This window comes from Colias philodice, chromosome 2 (assembly GCF_061535455.1).
Source record: "Colias philodice isolate Cphi_HAF_F1 chromosome 2, ilColPhil1 Martin Lab GWU primary, whole genome shotgun sequence".
NCBI classification, from domain to species: domain Eukaryota; kingdom Metazoa; phylum Arthropoda; class Insecta; order Lepidoptera; family Pieridae; genus Colias; species Colias philodice.
This window is the reverse complement of record NC_143087.1, coordinates 4,915,263-4,924,870: the sequence shown is the minus strand read 5'-3', so window position 1 is coordinate 4,924,870 and position 9,608 is coordinate 4,915,263. Positions and strand designations below refer to the sequence as shown.

Genomic DNA, 9,608 nt, shown 5'->3' with positions numbered 1-9,608 from the left:
GCGCACACGAAAGCGACAGCAACGCAACTTTTTCTTTAAAATTTTCTTCATTTATCAACATGGTTTTAGAAGAGACGGTTGTGGTCTGTGCTCTTGGCCCGCATAGTTCCCATTCCCGTGGGATTTCCGGGATAAAACCTATCCTATGTGTTAATCCAAGTTACCCTCTATATGTGTGCTAAATTTCATTGTAATCGGTTCAGTAGTTTATGCGTGAAAACTGAAAACCATACATATGTACCTACAAACCTTTCCTCTTTATAATATTAGTATAGATATGTATCGTAATTGTAAAAAGTAAAGTAGTTTTTATTTAATAGATACTTTTTAGTGTATTTTTCAACACGAATCAAACGAGCTCAAACTCTATAAAGTTGAGTCAATATATTACTAAGTTCATATGGCCACCTTCCGATTCCATCATCAAATCAGCTCTATCTCATAATAATGTTTCATCGCTATCCAATTTACATGCGTATACAAAATTTCAGCTCAATCGGTTACCTGGAAATAAATCAAAGTTACTTGCTACATTTCAATTAAGTCATCGAGACCAGACAAAAATGCTCATAAAATAAAAACTACTGGGCTTATCCGAATAAAATTTATGGGACCAATTCCACACCATTCCGCATCAAAAAAAAAAAAAAAAGAATCACGTAAACCGGTTCAGAAACCTCGGAGTAATCGGTGTCCATACATAAAAAAATATACCGGCCGAATTGATAACCTCCTCCTTTTTTTTAAGTCGGTTAAAACTACTGTGTACGAGAATAAATACGTTGACATAAATAGGTATTATCGCTACGCCGGTTACGCGGCAACTGGCCGGCGGCCGTCGCCTGGCAACATTTTTGTCGCCGTGCGCGCACTTGCATTGAAACCAATAGACAGGGCGACAGTTGCGTCGCGGGCTTGTCTCCGAACCCGCGGACAAAAAAGTCTCCCGGGAGTTGCGTCGCTACGTACGCGCACTTTCATACTAGCCCATGGCTGGAGAGACAAAATAGTTGCGGAGACAAAATTGTTGCGGAGACAAAGTTGCTCGTGGGCGCTCGCTCTAAAAAAGAATATATTAAGTAGGACCGGCTATATAAAGGTCAATAATATACTTACTTTATTGTACAAAATACATAGTTTAAAAATAAATCATATCGTGAAAGAATGTATTATTGTTGCTATCCATTTTAACCAATAGTAAGATGCAATTTTAAGCATTGGACTGAATATTTAAATTTTTAATACTCATTATTTAAACAACGTTAAATACAGTTTCATATTGAGCAGTCTGCTGATAATATTTTTAATGCGATATAGAAAATCTGGTATTATTAGAACATAAAAAGGTAATCTAAAATGTATTGTGCTTATTTATTTCCACAGACCATAGAGTAAGCTAGATGTAAGATGATAAGTGCACCGTTCATGCCGTTACGATTACAAATGGATACCTGTCGGAAACTAGTCTTAATAACATAATATAACAGAGCAGAACATTTCGGGACTCGAGTCTCGTAATGTTAAAAGAAACAACCAAAATGATTTTAGACGGTGGTTCCCTTGCAACCAACTTGCAACTTATTACTCTGTGCTTATTACTGACAGATGACAAATATACATGAACCTAGTTTATTATTATGTGGTCTGTGGAATTTTGGATGTTGACTACATACATCCTATTTTTATCCACATATTTATCAATATTATATTATGACTATAAAAAAAATTGTATTTAATGAATATGTATGACATGTTATAAATATAAAGCTCGAACTGAAAAACAAAATCTTTTATTATTTGGTTTATGAAATCATACGCTATTTGCTGATACCTAATCCTATAGAAATATTTTTTTTATACATATATATACTACTTATACAAGTTGTTCTTACCAAAAACTGTTGATTACATTCTTATTTACTTACTAGGATTACTATATAGGATGTATTTTCCAACCATTGTTATCTCAATATTTTAACAAAAAATAGGTAAGTATATAAGTGAGCTTTTTTCTCAGATTTAATAAAAGGTACACACGTGGTACACCGTACACACCTATTAAATAATAATGTTATTGATAGAGCAGACTCCAAGGAGATGTTCGTTTGCAAAAATAGCGGACCTAAATCTGACTTCTGATATATATTGTATAGGTCCCAGACATCCTATAGACAGATGTTGCCAACCAGTTTTGTGGTCCCCCTGCCCGCACCCCGGTAATTAAATATGGCATACAAAGAAAAAAATAAAAATTTCCAAAACATGCCGTGTGGGGTATCAAATGAAAGAGCTTATTGAGTAGATCACGAATATATAGCATACTATATACATTTCTTACACTTTCTCTAAGATTTTTTAGAAAATTTACGAAAATGGTCCATTTTTGAGTTAACTTTAAACCACTATAGATTGAAAACTCATGAATATATTTTTTAAATTATTATTTTAAATAATTAACAATAGTCCATTGTTTATGATTCAATAGTTCGTAATATAATATAAGTGAGCTATGTGGTGGATTTGATGAAAATAACTATATACTATATGAACTTGAAAATATACTCGCCATCTTTGAATGCTCCCCCCACTCCCCCATGCAACTATTTCACTGTACGAAATATTGAATCGTAAACAATGGACTATTGTTAATTATTTAAAATAATAATTTAAAAAATATATTCATGAGTTTTCAATCTATAGTGGTTTAAAGTTAACTCAAAAATGGACCATTTTCGTAAATTTTCTAAAAAATCTTAGAGAAAGTGTAAGAAATGTATATAGTATGCTATATATTCGTGATCTACTCAAGAAGCTCTTTCATTTGATATCCCACACGGCATGTTTTGGAAATTTTTATTTTTTTCTTTGTATGCCATATTTAATTACCGGGGTGCGGGCAGGGGGACCACAAAACTGGTTGGCAACATCTGTCTATAGGATGTCTGGGATCTATACAATATATATCAGAAGTCAGATTTAGGTCCGCGATTTTTGCAAACGAAACTCCACTGAGAGTCCGGTCTATGAAATTGAACTATTTTTATTTTCATACATCATTTTATCATAATATAAAACCTTTTTAACCTTTATAAAAATTGGATTTATTTTTTAAATTTAAATTTTAAGTATCTATGAAAATAGTGACAAACGCGAAATACACGCAGTAAACAAGTACGAAAAGAATTTATCGTCAAGAACATATGCAATGCAATTTTTAAAGGTAAATTCTTTATTTAACAAATTCCAAGGGATAAGGCAGCTTCGAATATTTGCAGCTTTAAATGGACATCGCTGGAACCCGGATCCCGAATTTATGAAACAATTCGAAGGAGTAGCGATCTATCCAACACCTGAAATGGAAAAGTATGGTAAAGTAATCTGGAACGCAACAGTTAGGCCAATTGAAAGAAAACTGAAGAATATGGTGATTAACTTTGGTCCACAACACCCAGCTGCTCACGGCGTCTTACGACTAATTCTCGAACTGGATGGTGAACTGGTGTTACGAGCGGACCCTCACATTGGTTTTTTACATAGAGCTACTGAAAAGTTAATGGAGTCTAAGCATTACACTCAAAGTATACCATTCATGGATCGTCTCGACTACGTAAGTACGATGTCCAATGAAATAGCGTTTGTTTTGGCTGTGGAAAATTTACTCAATATAGAAGCCCCACCCAGAGCTCAGGCTATCCGGGTTCTCATGAGTGAACTTTCTAGAATCGCTAACCATCTGCTTAATATTTCTGGTACTGTTCTTGATGCGGGTGGAATTACTCCATTTTTTTGGATGTGCGAGGAACGGGAAAAAATTTATGAACTATTTGAAAGAGTGAGTGGATCTCGTGTCCACAATGCATATATGAGAGTTGGAGGAGTGTCTCAGGATCTTCCGATTGGATATCTTGACGACGTTCACGAGCTTTGTATGAAGATGGGTGAACGTTGCGATGAAACTGAAGATCTTTGCACAGAGAATAGATTATATTACGAACGTACTGCTGGTATCGGTGCTATAAGTGCACACGAAGCAATAAGTTTGGGGTTCACCGGTCCAATGTTGCGATGTACAGGTGTAAAGTGGGATTTAAGAATAGCACATCCATATATAAATTATGATTTGTATGACTTCGACGTGCCAGTTGGTACCTTCGGAGATAGTTATGATCGCCACCTTTTGCGATTAATGGAATTGCGTCAGTCATTAAGAATTATAAACCAAGTATTAGATTCCATTCCTGCGGGAGAAGTGAGGACGGATGATTCCAAGATCACGTTGCCTGCCAGATCTGAAATGAAAACTTCTATGGAGTCGCTTATTCATCATTTTAAATTATGTTCTCAGGGATTTAATGTGCCCCCAGGTTCTACATATACTTCAATAGAGTGTCCAAAAGGAGAATTGGGTGTGTATATGGTTTCCGATGGCACGTCCAAACCTTATAGAGTATTTCTAAGACCTTGTTCCTATCTTCATTTAGCAGGATTGGCTGTTATGGGAAAGAGGATGATGCTGGCTGATATTTCAATTCTCATTGCTACCATAGATATAGTGTTTGGTGATATAGATCGTTAATTAATATTATACATAAATAATATATTTCTATTTGTTTGTTTGCTGTTTAACTATAAGTCAATTGCATTCATCATATTTTATTTTTATACACAACAAAAATATAAAAAAAATACTTTTTTATAATTGATTGACATTTCTTTGGATTTCCGATAGAAAACCCTTTCCCAGGTTTCAAGATTATCTTCCAATTTTCATTGAATTCGGTACAGTGGTGTAGAACTCTAGGAGTACATCCGTATACACTGCATAATATATGGGTTTAGACGTGATGAAGACACAGTTAAGATGAAACATGAAAACAGAAGTTAGGATTTATTTATAATTTAATTAATTAATTAATGGTAGGTGACGGTAGATGATTGCTTTTAAAATCAGATTAATAACACATTAATAATCTGTTGAACATTTTTGACAAACAAATGGGCTTATGACAGCTAAAGACATTAGACCTTTATACTTGACGTATACAGTATACTTGACAATTGACATTCGAACGAACGTGACAAGAGAGTCAGATGATTTTGTTGTTTTGGTCATTGTAATTTTGAATTTATATAGTTAATCAAAATATAAAATAGTTAAATTAGTTATTATACGTATTAATTTTGTTCGCAACAGTATAAAATTGTGAAAAAATTACATGTCCGTTCCTAATTTTCATTGCAAATAATACTAATTGAAGATGTTAAAATTTGAAATTGTATCCTCTCGTACAGTGGAGGGTGTAGACAATGAAAAGAAGTTCGTAGCATACATGTTACAAGCGAGACAAGATTCGACCGAAGATAGAATTTATGATCCTGAGCCAGCTAATGTGGAGAGACGCTACACCCACTTTTTGGACCTCTATAATGGTCTGAAAAAAGAATTTCCTGGTATGATGAACAACATATCTTTCCCGCGCAAGGTATGAGTCAGTATTTAGTAAACAAAGTCCTTTATTATCGCTTTCATGTATCTATTCAGTTAAACAGCCTATAACAACTTACTATTTGAAATCTCTGTCTCTACTTGAAATAAAGCTTAAATTTATTATCATTGCTTTGTAAAATAAGTATGTAGAACTATTTAATTATATATTTTAATAAGTTCTCTTACATGAACATTTATTGTTTTAGATAGTTGTTGGTAATTTTGATCCCAGCCTTATATCAACAAGATGTGAAGCGTTTGAGTTGCTTCTTAATGTGATAGCAAGTGAATCCAGACTAAGGGATTCAACACCAGTCATAGCATTCTTCCAGGATGTCGAGTTGAAACAAGCTAAACAACTGATCAGTGAAGAGAAATATGATCAAGCTTTGTCAGTATTGGAGACTAGCTTCAGACTATTAAATAAGGTAAGCATACAATTATAATAATTACTGTATCCCATTTTAAAAATGATTCACCGTTAATTAGATTGATACATGTAATGAGAAGAAAAAAATGTAAAATAGAGCTAATTATGTATTTAACACAATACAAGATTGTACAACATTTAAATATGTTGAAATAATTGGAGATAATTCTTTGTTGTTTAAACTCATCCATTGTTATCATATTGCTTAATCTATAATGTTGTCAACCATTATCTGATGTTGCTTCAACTTGTATGATTATTTTTTTTTATCTGATGCTCTTGAAGTTATTTACACTATTGGTGTGTAACCTTTTTGTCAATTTACAAAGCTCAATAACACATTAAGTTTGATTCAGACATTCTAAAAATTGTGCTGAATTGTGATTTCAAAACTCCATTTATAATAATTTTCATATCTGTTTTTGCTCTCAATTTAAAGATACTGAGTTTGAATAAGCTCCTTAATACCATATTGCATAAGACTGGAAACCCTGCTTCCCTTGTACCCACATAAAGGAAGACTATGTGCTAAATTGTATTATTCAATTTCATACTGACCTGTCACCAGTTAATGTCTGAAAGTATAACAATTAACAAACATCCATTTATTCACATTTAGGATATTAGTATCAAGGTTTTAATAAACATTTCAGGTGTACACAGACAGATCGAGGGTGGTATTAAGTGTGCTATGTCGTATAGTGGCATGCGCGGGCTCCAGTGGGGGTGCGCTGGCCGGCCCAGTGGAGAGATGGGCACAACTCGCCCTGAGACGCTATGAAGCTGTCAGTGATTCGGAATTACTACTCATATATGTGCCTCTCTTGCATACTTGTATTTCTATATGGTAAGGTTTTGTTTAAACTTATAATTATTGTATAAGTTTTTTTAAAGTCTGCCGATAGATATTGTTTTTCGTTTGTCTGTTATTACTAGTTAAACATTTATTAAAATTACCAATATGTACCTTGATTTTGGATATGAATTGTACAGATATGTAAAATTAATCTAACATAGTATCTTTTCAAATATTAAAGTATATCAAATTGCCATAATGAGTAACTTATTAAAATTGATGTATTAGTAGTGACTAATGAGTCACTTGACACCAATTGATAGTTTGGTAGGTCACTTTGTATAAGCTGATTGTATTACAATTGAATTATATTAGTATTGTTAAATATATGGATCTATTTACGAGGTCATGCACCCTAACACAATGAAATATTTTTGTGATTTCATTTACGGCAACATGTTCTTCGAAAATGTTTATTTTATTATTTTGAAAAATGCAGTTTTTTTAACACCAACAATCATTTATAAAAGATATTTTTTATTTTATAAATTAGGTATAAGCCCCAAGGAAATGGCATAATTTAACTTGCTTTGTATTGGCTTGTGATGACTTATGTGCGAATAACATATAATAAATAAATAAATGTATGCCTAATTAAATAATTTTAAAACTTTTTACAAAGATACAATAGCATTTATAACTCATCGAATGTAAGATATAAATGTTTTAAAATATTATTATAAATACATACCTACCTATCCTATCTCGTTTTGTGTTGTTGTAGATTGTTAGGGGAATTCCATTTTTGATATAAAGTCTGTAACAGTGCGCTCCTAAAATATTTCCTTATTCACGCATAATGTGAATTCACAATCAGCTTTTACGTGGTGTTTACAAATAGTAAGTACTCTTCAATGATGAGCATCAGTTGCGTCTTTGGTTCCAACTTGGGACTTTGTTGTCTGTCTGTCTGTCTCCAGGCTTTATCTCCTAAACCGTGATAGCTGGAAAGCTGAAATTTTCACAAATGATGTATTTCCGTTGCCGCTGTAATAATAAATACTAAAAATTAAATAAAATAAAATATTAAGCGGGGTCCCCATAGTACGGAACCCTTCGTGCGCGAGTCCGACTCACACTTAGCCGGTTTTTTTTCTCAAGGACTCTATCGTCAGTGTATATGACGTCACGACATTCTACATTGATTGACTGTCATCACTAAAAATCGATTTTTCCAGCTACGATACATAAAAATGTTTAAACATAACTTACCTATTCTATTATTACAGGGAAACATTGGGACGCGACAAAACCAAACTAGTCGAAGAACTGAACAATCTTCGAAGACGGGGAATGAAAGTAGATTCTGTTCCCAGTCTAATGGACGCTATCGATAACCTCAATACAACCATGTAGTCAGCTTTAGACGCAGATATAGTAAGCTTTAAGTAATATATTTTTCACCTAGCATAAGCCAGCTATGTATTATAACTTATAAGATATGATATTATAAACAATATTCTAAATATAGACTTAGTCGATAGGTATAATTAATTATATTATTATTTAATCAAAGTATTACGAATAATGGTCCGGGAGCCAGCAGCAGATTTTATGACCAAGTTCCTCTCAAGCGGTAATTAGTAAAATGCATCAAAGTATAGTATTATGAAGCCTCGTGAACGTCAGCTGGAGCTCGGTTGGGGGGAAGAGCGGTTGTAGCCTCCCGTTTTGCCTGACGGTTTTTCCACCAAGATACAGCCAGCTGACATATATATTTATCCACAGTTACATATATGCTATCATCAGGTAAATTTTCGTTTGAGAGGAAATAACGGAAAATAAATTTTTCTTTAAATTTAACTTTCATGTTCGAGACACCAGCTGACGTATAATACACCATGTTGTAACCAGCTGACTATTTTTTTTCGTTGAGATATTGGGTTAGCTACAATTTGACAAATTTTTAGCTGAGAGGAAATGAATGAATGAATGTATTTTTTTTCCTATGTGCGTGGGAGGCTACAACCGCTCACCCCCCCAACCGAGCGCCAGCTGACGTTCACGAGGCTTTATAATACTATACTCTCATGCGTCTGACGAATTATCTCTTGAGAGGAAATAGTTAACCAAATTTGCACCTGGCTCCCTAACCATAAGCATTTGTATGCATGTATAATTATTCCATATGACAAGTTATTAAAAACAAATTAAGATTGGTTAATAAGCAATCTGTTACAATAGGCTATAATGTAGCTTATAGATACTATTATAATGACAGTATTTAATTTTAAGCTACATAGTATCACGAATAATCTTAGTTTTTAAATCATATTGAATACCTAAATAACCTAATAGCTTAATTTATTAGGCTTTTATCGATTCCTTCTCAAGATGTTTTAGAACTACAGACTCTAGATGAATCTCTATTGAAATAATTTATATTTGAGACAAAATTACATATTATATGGGTTATGGATTAAAATTTTAAGATTTTTAACGAAATAGATGTGTTAAGAAAAAAAAAACTGCGAAAAAGTAGTAATATTGCCAAATGCAAATATATATTTAAAAATTGTTAAATATCGTATCTTTTGGTGGTTATTTATTTTTATGTTGAAAAAATTTTTATCATCTATAACTTTTTCATAATTTGTAACATTTAGGTATTGAAAACCAAATATAATTATTATTAGGTGCTGTCGTATGATTAACTCCTTTTTACTATTGTAAGGTTTATATATTGAAAATGTGATAAAATTCTCATACAATTATCTTTAAGACAAGTTTGTCAATTGGTCGCTATTAGGAAAATTTAATATTAAGACAATCTTTTTTTATACCTTTTGAGAATTCTGTATGCCATCTTTTGTCGTGACCGGAGACTATTTCTA

The 9,608-nt window shown here is 32.9% G+C and overlaps 1 protein-coding gene, 1 long non-coding RNA gene and 1 pseudogene across 2 annotated transcripts in view; all 3 read left to right on the top strand.

Moving 5' to 3' along the window:
* The first annotated feature begins 93 nt into the window (after positions 1–93).
* Positions 94–9,608, top strand: part of LOC149490377 (uncharacterized) — a 61,564-nt gene continuing 52,049 nt past the window's right edge. Inside the window, exon 1 of the long non-coding RNA XR_016316775.1 lies at positions 94–1,079. This is a non-coding gene — a long non-coding RNA (uncharacterized LOC149490377). The remainder of the gene's footprint in view (positions 1,080–9,608) is intronic.
* Positions 3,246–4,603, top strand: LOC149490380 (NADH dehydrogenase [ubiquinone] iron-sulfur protein 2, mitochondrial pseudogene; annotated as a pseudogene).
* Snx21 (Sorting nexin 21) lies at positions 5,068–8,393 on the top strand. The gene is made up of 4 exons (XM_089703643.1): positions 5,068–5,483; positions 5,695–5,916; positions 6,572–6,765; positions 8,004–8,393. The coding sequence occupies exons 1-4, from the start codon at positions 5,259–5,261 to the stop codon at positions 8,128–8,130; spliced, it is 768 nt and encodes a 255-aa protein (XP_089559769.1). The 5' UTR covers positions 5,068–5,258; the 3' UTR covers positions 8,131–8,393.